The sequence below is a fragment of the Gossypium arboreum genome, chromosome 11, assembly GCF_025698485.1.
Source record: "Gossypium arboreum isolate Shixiya-1 chromosome 11, ASM2569848v2, whole genome shotgun sequence".
In the NCBI taxonomy this organism is placed as follows: Eukaryota; Viridiplantae; Streptophyta; class Magnoliopsida; order Malvales; family Malvaceae; genus Gossypium; species Gossypium arboreum.
Window position 1 is genome coordinate 27,055,626 of NC_069080.1, and position 19,354 is coordinate 27,074,979.

The 19,354-nt window shown below is 33.0% G+C and overlaps 1 protein-coding gene across 2 annotated transcripts; it reads left to right on the forward strand.

Annotated features, from left to right (window-relative positions):
- The first annotated feature begins 13,718 nt into the window (after positions 1–13,718).
- On the forward strand, positions 13,719–19,045 carry LOC108474146 (sugar transporter ERD6-like 6). 2 transcript variants are annotated; one of them, XM_017776067.2, is made up of 18 exons: positions 13,753–14,300; positions 14,404–14,466; positions 14,582–14,671; positions 14,872–14,931; positions 15,021–15,086; positions 15,204–15,269; positions 15,354–15,429; positions 15,906–15,970; positions 16,085–16,177; positions 16,361–16,441; positions 16,545–16,629; positions 17,125–17,171; positions 17,268–17,330; positions 17,416–17,475; positions 17,645–17,710; positions 17,824–17,883; positions 18,454–18,568; positions 18,659–19,045. In XM_017776067.2, the coding sequence occupies exons 1-18, from the start codon at positions 14,106–14,108 to the stop codon at positions 18,769–18,771; spliced, it is 1,464 nt and encodes a 487-aa protein (XP_017631556.1). In that variant the 5' UTR covers positions 13,753–14,105; the 3' UTR covers positions 18,772–19,045. The 2 variants fall into 2 exon arrangements, with proteins under 2 accessions (XP_052877954.1, XP_017631556.1); XM_053021994.1 differs by lacking the exon at positions 18,454–18,568 and having other exon boundaries at positions 13,719–14,300.
- The last annotated feature ends 309 nt before the right edge of the window (positions 19,046–19,354 follow it).

Sequence of the window (19,354 nt, forward strand, 5' to 3'; positions counted from 1 at the left end):
CTCAATGAGTTCGGATTCCCAAATATCCGAATCTATTCCTAAGGTTCAATGGGACTTTCCTCATTCGTACTCCTTCACCATTCTCCTTGGAATACCCATGACGATACTTCGGTAGTCTTTCACATTTTTCACATAATTCATAAAATTTTTGCATGTTGTCCAGCAATGACCATAAAGCATAGAATTGAATGATAACAATCATAATATCGTATAAATAGCATTAAATGATTTAAAATAACGGTTATATTACAATATTTACATTTGAACTTACCTCGTATACGAAAATGGTCATTTTTACCATTTTGTCCACAACTTGGTATTTTGCCGATTTTAGCCTGAATTTTGATTTTCCTTGCTCTATCATTTCAAATATAGCCTAATTAGGACTCATATTATTCAAATCAACCCCAAAATCATATATTGGAAAAATTACAATTTTGCCCCTAAACTTTCACATATTTACACTTTTGCCCCAAATCTCGTAAATTAAACTTCATCATATTTTCTTATGTTTTATGATATGATGATCATTTTTCCCTTCTACAGCAACATTCAATTCTCACTCTAACATGTACTTATGAAAATTAGGTATTTTTACCGATTATGTCATTTTAGTCGTTTTTACGTAAAATCACTTAGCAAAAGTTGTTTAACACAATATCAAGCTTAATATTCTACCATAAAACATCAAAATTCATGCATATCATTCATGGGTAAATTTTTAAATATAAACCCTAGCTCAAAATATTGGTAGAAAGAGGTAAAACCGAGCTATGATGATTTCAAAAATGTAAAGAACATTAAAAACGGGCATAGAAATCACTTACAATCAAGGCTTAAAAGTGTTGAAACCCTAGCTATGGTGGAGAGAAAAATTTGGCAGCAACTTATGGAGAAGATGATCATTTTTGTGTTATTTTTCCCATTTTATTTCATTTAATATCAAAATGACCAAAATGACCTTCCTTATTAAACTTTCAAAAATTCCATCGATGTCCAATTTTTGTCCATAAACTTAGAAATTGGTCAAATTTCTATTTAATACCTCCTAATTAATATTTCAAATCAATTTCATACTAGAAACTTCTAGAATGCAAATTTTGTAACTTATTCAATTTAGTCCCTAACTTCAAATTAAGCACTTTATGCATAGAATTTCTTCACGAAATTTTCACACAATCATGAAATCATATCATAGACATCAAAATAATCATAAAATAACTATTTATATCTCAGATTTGTGGTCCCAAAACCACTATTCCGATTAGGCCTTAATTCGGGATATCACAAATAGGGTTACGAGATTTTAACGGATTAGAGTGAAACCTAATAAGGGGATCCATAAATTGAGTTAATGCAACCCTAGAGTGTTAATTAGAGAAAATTCTCGGTTATTCAATCTAGGGATTAGACGTTATTAGTCTTGAATAGGATAATAACTTAACTTAGGGATCTCTACGGAACAAGTCAAGTGAATAAATCATCCGGTTCAGAGTCAGATAACAAGTGAAATCTAGGTGGATTCCTCCTTGAGTGTCGTCTTTATCAATTGCTTTTCTTCAAGTCTTTTTCCAAATCTTCTCTTTGCTTTAATTAAATCAGTTAATTAGTTTAAATAATTAGTTAATTAAAACAAACCCTTTTATTCTTAGGCTAGATAATAAAAAGATAGTTATTACTAGTACTTTTGGTTCCCTTGGGTACGATATCCGGTCTTGCCATTACTATACTATTGTTCGATAGGTGTGCTTGCCTTTTCGTCGTGATAATAGTTAGTTTAGGTTTGATCTTCATTATAAATATTTATTACTTGTTACGAATCACGCGATCAATAGTGCTTAAGAACTTGAATATTTTAGAATTTTAATTTTAAAAATATGGTAAATTGAGTAGTAAAATATTATTAAATTTTATATATTTAAAATATATATTATATTGAATCTCAATTAATTTATCCATAATTTATCAATTTCATTCTTATTATTCACATAATAAATAAATTTAGAATTCAAATTATGAGTTTATGCTTCCGATTTAAGTTTGGTGAATATATTTTAGAATTATATATAAAATTAATTATTTACTAACATATTTTAATTGAATTTCTTTTTTCTTTTTTGAAATAATTTACTAGGTATTATTATTAGAACACCAAACATACTACAACCTAATAAAAGGCAAAAAATAGGCCCAATTATATGACCCAACCCAACGACAAGGCAGGAGATGCTCTAGAAGCCTCCAAAATATAATAGGTACAATTAATATTAGCACAACTCTTGAAAACAAAAACAGAAAAAGCTTCCAATTTTAATTGCTTCTCTTTTCAAAGGTTCAAGAATTTTTTTATCTGTTTCCTCCATCTCTTTAGATCCCCTATCTCTCCAATTTGCATGACAGATTACTCATCTATTAGACCGGCAAGCTGTGCAATTGTTCTTTCTCGACCTCCTCTTCTGCAAAAATAGGTACTCCTCTGCTCGTATTCCACTGTTCCTTTCGTCTCAAACCCTCCATCGCAAGTAGATGAGCCACTCCATTTTTTGATCGTTCCCCGCATTTGAACTTGCATATTTGAAAACTCTTGCTATGCCCTTGATAGTCTTTTATGTAGGCATGGATTTCCAATTTGTCAGTATCCCTCCGTTGTGCTTTTTTGATGACAGACAATGCATCACCTTTTATCTCCACGGTAGTGAAATCCAAATTTAGTCTTATTTGAAGACCTTGAATACAAGTCAGAACATCTGCTGCAAAAACCGAAGGTATGGTTTCATCGAGAACAGTTCTTGTAACAACACAAAGTTTACGAGTATCAGAAAAATTAAATTTTTAGGTCATTATTTCTGCAAAATAAATTCGTAATTATTTATGAGAAATATTTACGAAGCTAGTAGTGTAGTTAATTAGACTTTGGTTAAGTGAATTAGCTTGAATTAAAGCTAATTTAGTGAAAGGACTAGATTGAATATAGTATAAAAGTTTAATTATAGATTAAAGAAAAGTCAAAGGACTAAATTAGTAAATAAACCTTAAGTGACAAATGTGTGGTAAAAATTAATTACATGTGTATAATGTATAATACATACATGTGTAGTATAAATATATGTTTACTTATATTATAAGTAAATAATAATAATTACTAAAATATAATAATATAATATAATAGTTAAAATAAATAAATAAAATAAAAAGAAATAAAATAAGGAAAAGGAAAGAAAGAAGGACGAAGCAGAACTGGGAAAGAAAGAAAGAAAAAGGGAAATAAAAAGAAAGGAAAAATAGGGTGTTTAGGATTGAAGCTTAATTGGTAAGTCAATTTAGTCCATTTTCTTGTAATTTTGATGTTTTTGGAATCCTAGAACAAAGCTCTACTTGAATTATGTAGAAATTTAGGAAGTTAGTGAATTTTTAGATGTTAACTAGATTGAACATATATATGAATTATGAGATAAAATGATAGAAATTCAAGTTAGAAGTGGGAAAAAGGATTGAATTGTAAAAAGAGATATAAGTTTTGTTATAGTAGGGACTAAATTGACTAAATTGTAGAATTAGTGTTTTATGAAGGAAGTTAAATGTTAAAACTTGTTAAAGATGGGTTAGAATGAAAATATGAGATTGGTTTTGAAGAAAAAGAATTAGCTATGGCTTAAGGAATAAATTGGAATTTTTGTAAAAGTCACATGGAAAATACAAGAATGTGTTATTAAATGATATGTATTGATGATTTTAAATGTTAATTTTTTGGTAGCTAACATAGCACCAGAAATGTCATCAAAGAAGGGAAAAAAGAAAGTGAGCGAAGATAACGAATAAACTCGAGAATTACGGTTTGTATTTCTATAAACTGAGCTTTTAATTTAAAAGTTGTATATATTACTTTATCATGTATGGTAAGTAAATTAAAGGTAAGTATTGTTAAATTTGAAATGTATTAACTGTTATACGAAAATTTGAAAGTGAAAACCCTATTAACAGTGTCGAGCTAGTCAGATATAGTTGGCATGCCATAGGATTGGAAGTGTTCAGGGATATTCTGAATTTGTGTCGATGAGGCACTATAAGTTTCAATTACTGTTACTCTTCCAGATTCGTTCCGATGAGGTACTCTGTGTACCGCTATTGCTACTGTTACTGTTACTTTTACTATTATGGTGTATTCTGGCTTTGGCCGATGAAACACTGTATACTATCCCGGTGTGTGGGTTGGATCCGTGTATCCGTCCAAGTTCGAGTTATGTTAATAGGGGTAAATTACTGCACTGAAGATTGAATGATAATGACTGAACTGAATATCTTATTGGTTTCGATTCTAATGATAAATGTTACGGGCATGTGAGACACACGGGTTGTACACGGGCATGTTGATAGACCGTGTGTCCCCTACATCCTTAAATATATAGTCAGGATAGAACACGGGCAAAAGACACGGCTGTGTGTCTTGGTCGTGTGAGGGACACGGGTTTCAAGTATGGTCGTGTGTCAAAATCGTGTGAAAATGGCTTAAAAATGGTGAAAAATCAGTTTACCACACGGCCTAGCCACATGGGCGTGTGTCCAGGCCGTGTGCCCCTTTAATGCTTAAGAAACTGCAAGTCAGAATTGCCCACGGGCTGGCTACACAGCCATGGGAGCCACACGGGCATGTGCCCCTAACTTTCAAGAATTTTTTTTTAAAAGTTTCCAAAGTTACTGGTTTAGTTCCAAAGCATTTCTAAAGCATGTAATGGACCCCGTAGGCCCATATTAGGGACTTTATGGTGCAATTTCAAAAGTTTTGATTTGGAAAGCAAATTTATGACTCGGTTTTGTATAAATGCCAGTGTATAAGTTAGGTAATGCCTCATAACCCTATTTCGGTGACGGATACTGTAACACCCCCAACCCTTATCCATTGCCGGAATAAGGTACGAGGCATTACCGGAGTTTACTAAACATTTTCAGATAATTTTGAGTCATTTATTATTCATATTTTGAAAATAACCACAACGTTTCTCTATTGGGCCCTCGAAGCCCCAAACATACATTAAAAACCAACTGGAATTAAATCGGGATCATAAAAAAATTTCGCAAAATCTTAAATTATATTTTCATCTAAGTACTTACCATTTCAATGCTCCTTATAATTAAACATGTTACCATTCAATCAATAGCTTAGCACTTGTCTAAGCATCATACAACAACATTATTAGTATACTTGCACATACTTCATATAAATTCAACAATGATATACCTATTTTCTCAACATATCACACTTAAGTTCAATAATAGTCTCAACTTACATAATTTCCTTATATCAACATATCAAAGATAATTATATATGTACATGTCACAAAATATATTATTCTCTTACTATTTCTTCATAAGCATATATCATTCATTTTGTTATATCAATATTTCATGCATCATCATTTCCTTATATCTTATGTATATTTACTTTGGTAATAGTTAAGTATTAAACTTAACATAAATTAAATTCCATGTATATATACTTATTTCATTTATATATCTTCTTAATTATTTCATACAACTATTTTGTACATATATTTCCATATAACCAATTCTCGTAAGCATTTCACACAACCATTTTGTACAACCAATTCATATAACTATTTGTCATCCGGTACATATTACACGAATATTAGTTGTTCAACAGATATCTTGGCGTCTCTCTTCCACGGTCTTATTTATCTTTGACATGATGCCATAGTGTCTTTCAACTATGGTCTTACTCATTTTCGTCATGTTGCCATGGTATCTTTCAACCATGGTCTTATTCATTTTCATGTCACGCCATGGTATCTTTCAACCATGGTCTTACACATTTCATATCGAGTTGCCATGGTATCTTTCAACCATGGTCTTACACATTTCATATCGAGAGTACACTCCATGAACCTCATCCTTACAGTGGGATTACTAGTCCAAGCTAAATCCCCTGTAATATAAACTCATAGAGTATTGTCGGGATTACCAGTCGAGGCTAAATCCCGCAGCGACAATTACTCTAATGAGCTTGATCTGAATTACAGTCCAAAGCTAAATTGAGACCCTAATTGGATTACCCATCCGGCTAAATCCATTTTCCGAAATTCTTGGAGGGCTATATCAGGATAGGATCACCCATCCGGGATAGATCCTTTTTACCGCCAATTCTTTTTCAAAGATCCATCGAAATTTCCTTTCATTCAACCGGGATTTCTTCCCATTTTATCAAATATATCAATGTTTCATCAATTTTCATACAATGAACATTCAAATCATATTCATATCAATAACATATATTTCAAGCATTAAAGAATATAATTCAAGTTACATAAACTTACCTAGCGAAATTGTAGAAATATCAAGATTTAGGGACATTTTGGTAATTTACCATTTTCCCAATTTTCACCCGATATTAAATTGAAAATTTCATTCAATTTATTAATTTAGATAATAAAACAATTCATTCCCTTCAATTTGATCATTTTGACATTTTTACAAAATTGCCCCTAAAGTTTTACTTTTATTCAATTTAGTCCTTAAGCCTAAAACAGCAAATTAGCCATGCTAGCTGGATATTCATATATATTTTTCCTCCTCCTCCTCTCCATTCCACATCCTTAATGTATATAACACACTTGTAAGTAACATCATTTATAATTTTTATTATTTACTTTTATGAATATTCAAGCTGTCCATCTGTGTCATAGTCACTAAATTATTTATATCTGGAGCTCTAGAACTCAAAATTAAGATCTGATAATTTTCCCTGAAACTAGACTTATATATATTCTTACCATAAAATTTTCAAAATTTTTGATTTAGTCAATAAGTACAGTTTATTCTTTAAAGTTACCCCTATTCTGCTGTCTGACAGTTGTGACCCTTCTTCACTAAAAATTAATTATCTTCTCGTACAGAATTTGAATGATGTTCTCGTTTATTTATATTGAAACTAGATTCATTAAATATTCTAAACATATAAATTTAAGCCCATAATTATGTTTATCCAATTTTTTATGATTTTTCAAAGTCAGAACAGGGGAACCCGAAATCATTCTGATGTTGTCTCACAAAATTTATTATATCTCATGATTTACAAATCTATTGCTTACACCGTTTCTTCTATGAGAAACTAGACTCAATAAGATTTAATTTCATATTTTGTTCATCTTCTAATTCAATTTATACAATTTATGGTGATTTTTAAAAGTTAGTCTACTGCTGCTGTCCAATATTGTTTTAGTGCAAGTTGTTTATTACCATTTTCCCTTAAGCTTTAATAAATAACAATTTCGTCCCTACTCAATTAGCCTCTCAATTGAGCTGATTTTTCTCAATTAACACTTTATTCTATCACTTTAAACTACTTTACAACTTTTGGAAATCATAATTTCAGCACTAGACTTTAATTCCAACATTTTCACAATTATGTCCTAAAATCAATTTCCATTAATTTTACTAACTTAATTCATACTCTATTTCTATTCAAGTTCCATCCCAACTCAAATTTAACTCCTAAATTTTCAGCTTATTTAACTAGTTTCAAAATTTTCTCAAAGTAGCCCTTCAACATAAAACTTATGAGTTACTTTACAATTCAATCCTTATTTCATTTTTAACTTGAATTTCTATCAATTTAACCCTTATTTCATCATTTTACTCAACATGAACAGTATCTAAAAATCTAATATCTTTTCAAAATATCAACTTAATTTCATCAAAATCTTGTCCAAAGCTTCTAAAATATCAAAATTAAGTAAAAAGGGTTCAATTGATTTACCTATTAAACTTCCAAGCTTCACACCTTTGATTTTCCCTTTTTTTTCTTTCTTTTCCCTTTTTCTTTCTTTCCTTCCCCTGCTTTCTGTTTCGTTTGCTTTGTTTCTTTATTTCTCTCCTCTATTTCTTTTTTCCTTTTTATTTTCTCTTTTTATATATACACATGTATTTATACTTGAATAATAGGTATTATTTATTTATTCATGCGTATATTATTAGTACATTTGTATCCATTTATAACCATACATTTGTCATTATTTAATATATTTATCATATAAAATCTTATAATATAATTATTTAATTAATAAATATCTATTTAATATCTAATACATATATTACAAATGTATGTATTTTTATCCATACACTTGTATATTTTATTTACTATACATTTGTCTTTATATTAATTTGTTTATCATATAAATATCTTATAATATAATTATAATAAATTAATTTAATATCATTTATTACTAATATATATATTAATTAAAATCTAAGTAAAAATCTTAGATTTTTATTTTATATCTTGCCTCACTTATGCTAAATGGCATAATTCCATTTTGGTCATTTTTTAATCTATAATTAAATTTTCACACTTTATTCAATTTAATCCTTTTATCCAATTATCCTTAATTAAGCTAAATTCACTTAATTAAACTCTAATTAACCACTCTGAACTTTTTAAATATTTTTGATAAATATTTACAGATCCTTTTTTTTTTTAGTAACGAAGACTCGAAAATACACTTTTCCGATAACCGCAAAATTTGGGTTATTACAGATACAGGTTAGGGGTGTTACAGTTCTAGAACCTAGGATTCTTCCATTTGCACCTCGAATCACTAACCTTGAACATGACATCTTATTTGTTGTTTTGTAAGCTGCATCAAAGTTGATTCTAAAAAAGGGATTATCTGGTGGCTTCCATCTCGCATTCCCCATACACTTAACATGTAATACTATTTCCAGACCATCTAGTTCTATGATATACGCTTTAACAAAATGCACAATTCCTAGTGCAGTCTTTCGTTGTCTTTCATGTACCCATTTATTCTTGTTGGTCCATATCGCCTAAATTGCGCTGAAAAATAGACGATATTGACCAAAGGAATTATTTTTAAAGAACCAGGTAACCCAATCTAGAAAACCTAGATTTTCAATTGAGCTAGGCCATCACATTGTAATTGTTACCAAATCTTCTTGATCGCAGGGTAATCTCTAAAAGCATCCTCTAAAGTCTCCGCTAAATTTGCACTTTTAGGACAAACAATTTCATTTGATAACCGCTTGCAATATAAATTACATAGAGTAGGGATATAATTCTTCGAGCATCTCTTGAATGTAATTTTCAATTTGGTAGGCGTTTGTAGGCGCCATAATTTTTTGTAAAACTGCTAGTATGTTGTCTGTTAAAGTAGATGGTTTGGGTCCATTGATTGTTGTAAAAGTAATTTGTAAGCGTTGCGGACAAAATAGTCACCAGAGGCCTCTACTTTCCACAGCTGAAAATCCTCACATGCAACCCTCGCCAAAGGAATTCTTAAAATTCTTTTAGCATCAATCAAGAAAAGGTATTATGAATTAGCCCTTCATTCCACTGCCTTGAATCCCTTTCAATTAAATCTGCCACCATCATTGAATTTGGGATAAGATCACTCATTTGTACTTTGTAATTAATAGAGCCTGGAACCCAAGCAGTCTACGTAACTAAGATTTTAGTACTTGTTCCCACTCGCCAACACATTCCATGTTGGAGAATTCCTTTTGAAGCCAAAATACCTTGCCAAGTATATGAAGGTATACTCCCTAATCATGCATTGACAAAACCAATTTCAGGATAGTATTTAGCTTTTAATGTACAAGCTAACAAAGAATTCGGATAATTAGTTACCCGCCATCCTTGTTTCGTAAGTAATGAAATATTAAATTTTGCTAAACACCGAAACCTTAGACCACCATTTTCCTTTAAATCGAAAAGTTTTCTCCATTCACACCAATGAATACCTCTTTTTCCTTGCCCCTTTTGCCACCAGAACTTCACAATTATGCCTTCCATTTCATTACAAAGAGAGCTCGAAAGTAAAAAAAAAAAAAAAAAGCCATCATGTAAGTCGGAGTGGGCCTGTAAACTTGATTTTATAAAAATTTCTTTACCTCCTTGAGATAGAAACCCGGTGCTCCAACTATCAATTTTACATTTCATTCGATCCTTGAGTAGTTGAAAGGCCTTTTTATTCCCCTTACCAACCAAATTAGGAACCCCAAATACTTTTTTCAGGTTTGTAGAAACACGGACATGTAAGATTTGCGCTATTACTTGTTTAGCCTGCTCAAATGTATTCAAACTATAGAAAATAGTTGATTTTTCATAATTTACACATTGACACGAAACTTCCTTATACTCTTAGAATAGTCGTTTAAGGACATTCGTTCCCTTATTTAAAGCCTCCCTGAAAATAATACAACCATCAGCAAACAAGATATATGAAATTTTTGGTCCCTATCTGTTCACTTTGACACCTCCCAACTCTCCTTCCTTTTTGGACAATTTCATTAAAGAAGACAAACCTTCACTGCAAATCATAAATAGATAAGGGCTTAATGGTTCCTCTTGTCTTAGCCTTTTTGTGGGGAAGAATTTTTGTCCTTCTTTTTCGTTAATCATAATGAAGTACGAAACCGAGTTGATACACTTCATAATAAAATTCACCCAAACTCTATCAAAACCCATCTTCAACATCATTTGTTGTTAAAAACCCCATTCAACTCGATCGTAGGCTTTGTTCATATCAATTTCAAGGCGAAAGAGTCTTTTCCCCCACTTCTTTTTTGCTTAAAGGAGTGTAAGACTTCAAAAGCAAAAAAAAAATTATTAGTTATCATACGCCCTAGGACAAAAGCACTTTAGGCCTCGTCAGTGCAATAATATAAAACTTGATTGAATTAATTCGTGACAGTTTTAGAAATAATTTTATATAGAATAGTGCAAAAACTTATAGGCCTAAAATTATTCATGTTCAATGGTTAATCAATTTTAGGAAAAGCACAAAATTAGTACCATTAAACTGTTCCATATTTTTACCTCTATTTAGAACTCCCAGGTAGAAGTCGCTTACATCTCTTCCAACAATATTCCAAAATTTCTAGAAAAATAGTAATGGGAATCCGTCAGAACCAGTAGCTTTTGTTGGACCCCATTGATTTTAATGTCGAAACCACTTCATCATCTGTATAATTAGCCAATAGTATCTGATCCATTTATGCTATTATACAAGTATCCACTCTTGACAGAATGTGTTCCATATTTCCCACTCCTTTTGATGCAAAAATATTAGTAAAGTATTTGCGTGCAAATTCTACCACTTCGGTTTCTGACGTGGCTACATTACCCGCTTCATCCACCAGCTTCCGGATACGATTTGAATGTCTTCTTTGGGATGCAAAACTGTGAAAGAATTTAGTGTTTCTGTCTTCCATTTTCAACCAATTTGTCCTGGCTCTTTGCTCCCAATAAGCTTCTTCCTTCTCAATCTCCATATTAAGATGGATTTTCATATCGATTATCTCAGCCAATGTATCATCATCCTTAGAAAGTTCCAGCAACCGACCCAACTTGTCTTGCAAGCCTTTAGAAATTTTGATTTGCTTGCTTTTTATACCCTTTGCCCATCTTTTTAGCCTAGTTGAAAGCATTTCAAGTTTCTCTAGAACCAAACTAGAATTCAACTCCAAAATATGCATTTCTTCCTCTTCATAAGATTCTTCTAAGACCTATTACGATTCAAAATTAAAATTTTTTCGGCTTTTCTGTTGACCCCCTTGATCAATTTTGATTAGAAGGGGATAGTGATCAGGAAAAGAATGATGTAAGTGGTTGATTAAGAAATCCGGGAACATATCAAACCACTCAACATTAGCCACCTATATTAAGTTGTTCTCGAATATTAGTTTCAAGAAGGTTACCTTTTTCCTAAGTGAATCAAGGTCTAGAATACCCCGCATCTATTAGTCGTCAATCATCAAGCGTTCTCCAAAAATATTTCATCCGTCTATTATCTCTTGGAAATCTACCAGATTTCTTGAAAGAATACAAAATTTTATTAAAATCTCTATATACAAGCTATGGCAAGTCTTGATTTCGACTTAAACTTCGTAATAAATTCCATTATTCCCCTCTGAAGTGCACATCCGGGATACCATAGAATCTGGTTAATCTCCATTTACTATCATTGTCATTCGTCAAAATTTTAGCATCAATGTGATTCTGATAATAACTTCGCAGTTGGACCAAATCATTTCCGTTCCAATCTAAACTAAGCCAACCTCTCATTCCATTTACTGAAATAATAATTCCATTAGAAAATCCACATCGCTTTCAGACCCTCTCCATTCGAGCACTATTTATCTTAGTCTCCATTAAGAAGATAATTTGGTGATTGTAGATCTTTAGCATGTGTTGAAATCTTCAAATCGCTTGCATACTCCCCAATTTGTGAACATTCCAACTTATCATTTTCATGGTTCCCGGTCGACAGGCGTCCTGGCCGCCACCAATATCATAAAGGAACAAACATTATTTTGTTCATTTGTGGTACCTAGCGAGTCTTCCATTCCCGAAATGCTAAAGTCCAAAAAGACTATCTTGGGCCTTTTCTTTTCGTCCAACTGTGCAACAGGGCTTTCCTCAAGATCATGGTCCATTTCAAATTGTCCCACACCACTAGAAGATCCCATAGAATTCATTTCCATTTTTTTAATGAAATTCCTCCCAATTAAATCCCAAGATTGGATTTATCTTCTTCCTTAAATCTCTCCTAACACCCTCCCGTTGATTTCTCCCCAAATCATGGTTGTCAGATTTTTTTCCCAAAATTCGTCATCCTCTACCTCCCAAAGCCAGACATTATTCTCAACCATAGCTCTTTTAGATTGCGTTTTTAGATTTGAGTTCCATCTTGACTCCAAAACCTCATCCCCTTTTACTAATTGGATAGGGCAAAATTTATCATTATGTCATAATTGCCCGCAGAGAAAACAAAATAAAGTCAGCCTCTCATATTAAAAAGAGACATAAGTTGAATTTGATGAAGATAACATGATCTTATTTCTTCTTTTCAATGGCTTCTTCATATCGACCTCTACTCTAAAACGCTAGAAACTCATGAATCCTTTACTTAGAGGTTTCGCATTGTACTCTACAAAATGTGCAACAAAAATTCCCCAATTGTTTTGGCACACTTTTCGAAAAGAAATTGAGGGGAATATCATGAGCATGAACCCATAAAGGTGAAAATACCAAAGGAACTTGCATCGGATCTTCATTGTTCTCTAAACGATGATGAATCAACATGTGGTTATTGAAAGTCCATGGCCCCTTCCATTATACGCTTGATATCCATTTCATGGAAAAACTTGAGAAAAAAACTTTTTTTCTTCCAAAAAACTTTTTTTCTTCCAAATCTGAGATTAGTACTCCCCTTAATGGATGCAAAATATTTGCCATAGTATTTTTCATAGCCGAAAAATGAGCAGTACTCGTTAAAAAACAACCAACCAAACAAAACTCGTAAGTCAATTTTTGTGCCTCCCGATCTATTGGCAATGAAATTCCAACATCTTCTTCATCTTCAAGATTTAAGCCTTCCATCTCCTTCTCCATCTTGTCTTCTTACCAGAACTAACGTAAAGAAAACATAAAAAAGACGAAACAAAACTTCAAAAAAACAAACACTAGAATACCAAAAGACAAAATAAAATCAAACATGCTACCGAGAGCAGACAAGGACGTGCTACCGAAAGCAGACTATTTACCTTTACTACTTGAAATGTTATTTTAATTGAATTTCTTAACCAAACCTAAATTAAGTTAATCAAATTAATTGGATTTTAATAAAATTTGCAAGTAAAATATGGTCATTGTCTCTAGACTTAAAAGGGGACATTCAGTTTTTTTAATAGACGAGAGCACGTAAAAAAGGGCTAATTGATCCAAATTCTTACAAAGTAGCTCCGATTGCAATGGGGTTGGGCAACAGTTTGAATCCATACAAGAAAACTAAACATCAGGCCGATGTATGCGAAAATCATGGGTTGTTGCCCAAAACGACAATCCTGAACCAAACGAATGGATAAGCCCCCGACCAACAAACTACGTCATCCCACGTGCCGTTTTTCTCCCACAAAATGTTGAATATTAAACAACTCGACACTCATCATCCTCGTCATCATGCTAATCTTCATTATTTTCATTTCTGCTCTAAAGCTTTTTAAGTTTTTTTTTTCTCCTGGAAATTTTGATCCTTTTTCTTCTCCGTTGTTTAATTTAGAGCGAATTGGCGATGAGTTTCCGGGACGACAATGATGAAAGTCGGGATCTCAAGAAGCCCTTCCTACATACTGGAAGTTGGTATCGGATGAGTTCGAGGCAGTCCAGTATTATGAGTTCTTCCGCTCAAGTCCTTCGCGATGGATCTATCTCCGTCGTTCTTTGTGTCCTCATCGTTGCCTTGGGTCCTATCCAATTTGGCTTTACCGTATAATAATTCTACACCCCTCTTCTCACTCTCATTATTGGTCTTTTTCGCTTTTACAGTTTCATTTTTAACTGTATTTTTTTAAAAAAATTTGAATATATAGTGTGGATATTCTTCTCCTACTCAAGCTGAAATTATCAGTGATCTTAAGCTTTCGATTTCAGAGGTATTGATTTTTGAGTCACCCAAATTCCTTTTTTTTTTAATTTGAATTGATTTTATTCTGTTGTTCTTTTCATTAAATCCGCCCCCCCTTTTTTTTTCTTTTTTTTGGGGGCCAGTTTTCTATTTTTGGTTCGTTGTCAAATGTGGGCGCAATGGTTGGGGCAATAACCAGTGGTCAGATTGCTGAATATATTGGCCGAAAAGGGGTAACTTCTTTACTTCGTAATATGATTTACCCTTTGATTAATGTATTCTTTAACCTTGGAGCTGAGAAATTATAAATTTAATCCATTAATCTTCCAAATTTATATATGTAATTGCGCTGATATTGCATCAAATACGAATCCTTTGATCTTTCTTTTTTCACTCAACAATTTAATGCTGTTTGTGGTGTTAAAATCTGCAGTCGTTGATGATTGCTGCGATTCCAAACATAATAGGATGGCTGGCCATATCATTTGCCAAAGTGAGCGACTTTTAGTAATTTTTTGTACTTGTAATCGTGTTTCCTTTGCAAAGCATGTTGCTAACTTCGTACGCATTGGGCATTTGTAGGATTCTTCGTTTTTATTTATGGGAAGGTTGTTAGAAGGGTTCGGTGTTGGTATTATTTCTTATACGGTACCTTGAAAGCTTTCAGCTGTTTTTTTTACGTTTCTTGGATTTTTTTTCCTTTTACAAGTAATACTTAAAATAGAATAGTTCCAAGATTTTTTTTTAAAAAAAAATTATGTCTAGGTGCCTGTGTATATAGCTGAGATAGCACCCCAAAACATGAGAGGAAGCCTTGGATCAGTGAACCAGGTTTGTTGTACACTAGTATCCATTTCAGTATCCCTTATTTGCTTCTGTCTACTGATTAATCAAGTGAACATCTTTATTGGATAGCTATCGGTTACTATTGGAATAATGCTGGCGTACCTGTTGGGACTCTTTACAAATTGGAGAGTACTTGCAGTTTTGGGTAAGCGGATTAAACTTTGCTCACCTAGCCCTTCTTTCCAGAAAGAGAAGCACTTAATGCTGTTGAAGAAACAGTGTATTATTTTTTTTATTCGAACAAATTCAAATTTCTTTGAAGATTTCGTATTGTGCATGGCCGCATGCATGTGAAGACTTGAACCCTTGCGTGTAATTGAAGTTAACTGTGTTCTCTCTCTCCCGCCCCCCCTCTCTGTAGAAAATAAGTAGTGCTTGTGGAAATATCTTTCCTCTAAAGGGAATTAAAGCTTTTTTAAATTTAATAGAGATAGATGGCTATTAGGCTCTAAAGAGACTACTTTTTCCCATGACAATGAAGTTATGGCATCATTTGCATATGCATTAGATCACCATGGTTCTGTTGAATCTTAACTATGGCCATTGTGTATCAATAATCAATAAAATTTGTTATTAAATGCACAGTTATCATTAACAAGCTGCTATGTTTCTTCTTTGTAGGAGTATTACCTTGTACAATATTGATACCTGGCCTATTCTTCATACCAGAATCTCCTAGATGGCTGGTAAGAAACAAGTACCTGCTATCATTTGAGTGGACCTTTTAAAACTTCTTACTTTTTCCTCTTTTCTTTTCTATTTAGTATTTTGTCTATGTCTTCTGAATGGGTTGCATCCAGGCAAAAATGGGAATGATGGAAGATTTTGAAGCCTCTCTGCAAGTTTTGCGGGGCTTTGATACAGATATTTCTGTTGAAGTTAATGAAATCAAGGTATTGAACTGAATCACTTCAATATGTCTTTTTCACTTTAGCCAAGGCTCATGCTTTCTGGATTGTACTGCAAACCTAAGTTCTTATGCAAAAGCTTTAGTTGATTAGCATAAGGTTTTTTCTTATTGGCATTTTTTCCCTGTTCTACTCTTAAAAGTTAAGCTCTAATTGGCACCTCTGCAGAGAGCTGTAGCATCATCAAGCAGGAGAACAACAATTCGATTTGCAGATCTCAAGCGAAAAAGATATTGGTATCCCTTGACGGTATATTCTTTTTTCTTATTTCACTTATAGTTTTTCCCCCCTTGCCCTTAACGTTGATTGAACCCACCCCCCCCCCGGGTTAGTGGTAATTGGTATGTTGCAGATAGGGATTGGGTTACTGGTGCTTCAGCAACTAAGTGGCATCAACGGTGTTTTATTCTATTCCAGCAATATCTTCGCAAGTGCTGGTTAGAACAATATTTCTTTGATATTTAATTGTACTATTAATTGAAGCTGTAGATGGTGGATAAATAAATTCCCAAAGAAATGGATACTTCACCATGTATGAACCTCATTACTGCATTTTGGATAGCATGAATTATACAAATTCAAATTTGGTAAGACGAACTTGTCATTCGAAACATATTTAGTGGATGTCTCAAATAAAGCAGGAAGAATGCATTTGTTGTCTGTTGGAGATTAGCTAATCTTCTATTTGTACATCTTATTGATGTTGTTATCTTCTTAAGAATTTGAGGGGAATCGTATTAATTGTTTAATTACACAAGCTTAACAAAAAATGAATTACCTCTTCCCATCTCAAGGCTCTTATTTCCATAACCCTCATCATGCATTATTGTCATAATTTGGTGTATGTTCTTAAGGTTGCAACAGCTTTAGGTATCGTTTATTTATTTTTGCCTTCTGTTTCACTAATTTGATGGTGCTATAAAACTTTTTAGGGGTTGCGTCTAGTGATGTTGCGACATTTGGGGTTGGGGCCATTCAGGTAACATATGCAGAGTCTTATTTTGCCATGCAGGATTTCATATATTGTGAGGGAGCTTTATTCTGATTGGTCTAATAGGAGTCTGTATTCTGCTAGGTCATTGCAACTGGGGTGACTACATGGTTGGTGGACAAAACTGGCCGCAGACTTCTTCTTATGGTGCGTTTAACCGTTCACCCCATTTTTGTTAATGAGCTAAAGTGATATAAATGAAGAGGATCAATAATCTGAAATGATTTTGCAGGTATCCTCGGCTGGAATGACACTGAGTCTGCTAATTGTTGCAGTTGCCTTTTACGTTGAGGTTGGTGAAGTTAGGTCCATTTATTTCTAATTTATCTTCCTTTTCCGAAATCTTATAGAATGTAATTGTGAATACTTAAGCAATCCCACTCAAGAAACTCTTTCTTAAACATTTTGGCACTGCTTCTTGATACCTTTTTCTCCCGCTTCTTTTTCTTCACCGATACCAGGGCATCGTCGCTAAAGATTCTGACTTATATGGCATAATGGGAATACTGTCATTGGTCGGTCTTGTGGTAAGATTTCTTTTACACATGGTGGAGTTTGTATGTATAAATAAAATATATATCTCATGTACTCTACTTCTGTCGAGTAACTTCAGTCTGATTGATTTTCTTTCTCAATCCAGGCATTTGTGATTGCCTTCTCACTGGGAATTGGAGCAATTCCATGGGTTATAATGTCCGAGGTATTCAAATTTTCTTGTATTTCCACCTTAATGTAAATCGGAACCATTCTTAATTTTGCTGTTGTAAGATTCTGTATGAAATACTTGATATGATGGATGACAGTATGTCTCATGAGTGATTATACATGAACTTGTTTGACCTTGGATGATATAAGCAACTGAGACCAATGAGAAAAAGGAAGAAATCCATTTAAGCGAACCCCCTTATTATCATATTTAGTTGGAGGCATACATCTTCCCAACAAAACCAAACCTAATTGTTTTTGTGAACATTATGGCTTTGTCAAGAGATAAAGCCAATGTCTGATGGTTAAGGTAATGACATATCTAGTGACGGATATTAAATCTGGTGCGATTATATTACATGTTTATCTGGTAATGCTGCTGAACGAGGTGTATGTACTTTATACCATCATGTACTCTTATCATTGGTAGCATGCATGTATGCATTTAAGTAGTTTGTTACTATTTGTAGAGCAGTTATAGTGTTTGTGCACATAAAATAAGGTGCTCACAATGTTGGGGTCGTCTGTGTGAGGTGCTTATTTTTCTAAACTTGCATCATTTCAGATACTTCCAGTAAATATTAAGGGCCTAGCTGGGAGTGTAGCAACATTAGCAAATTGGCTGACATCATGGGTGATTACCATGACAGCAAACTTGCTTCTGACCTGGAGTGGTGGAGGTCTTTGTCTCTCCCAATATCTGTGTTTAGTTGCAATGTACAACTTAAGAAGGATCTATATAAACTAACATGCTTGCATCTTATGAGCAGGAACATTCACTATTTATGCAGTTGTGACTGCATTCACGGTTGTTTTTGTGGCACTTTGGGTCCCTGAAACCAAAGGGAGAAGTCTGGAAGAGATTCAATCTTCCTTCAGATAAAAAAGAGGTTCTTCAGTGTAATGCATTTTATCTTTACCAATTTGATTTTCAAAGTATGCGCAGTTCATGTCCAGTAAACCTGTACCATGTATTGTTTCCCTGTTGTTTGATAACATGTTTGCACCACTATTTTACAAGGAAAAAGAAAAAAGAAAAAAAAAAGGGAATTTATTCCTGATTATACAATCAATTCTCTTTATATATAGACTCATTTGTATACACATTTGTATGCTAAAATTTGGATGTTATAGAGAGGTAATTGCAATGTCTATAATTGTATCCAAGACATTTATACCAGCATATAATTTTGAGATCTCACATTTCATTCTTGGCCACTAGCATGTTTGCTTCAAATCATTTTACATTTTGTTGTTGCCTGAATGTATAAATTAAGTACTGCTATGTGTCTCGTGCAAAATGTATCATTTTAGCTTAGAATCTTTCGGTACATACAATTGGTTACAGAAGTATAAACTGCTATCATCACTAATGTTGAACTTAATAGTCTGTGCATTTTCAATTAGTTTTCGTTTTTGCAATTTTCAATAATTTTTTTGAAAATTTCGAATTCGCTGTAGAAATA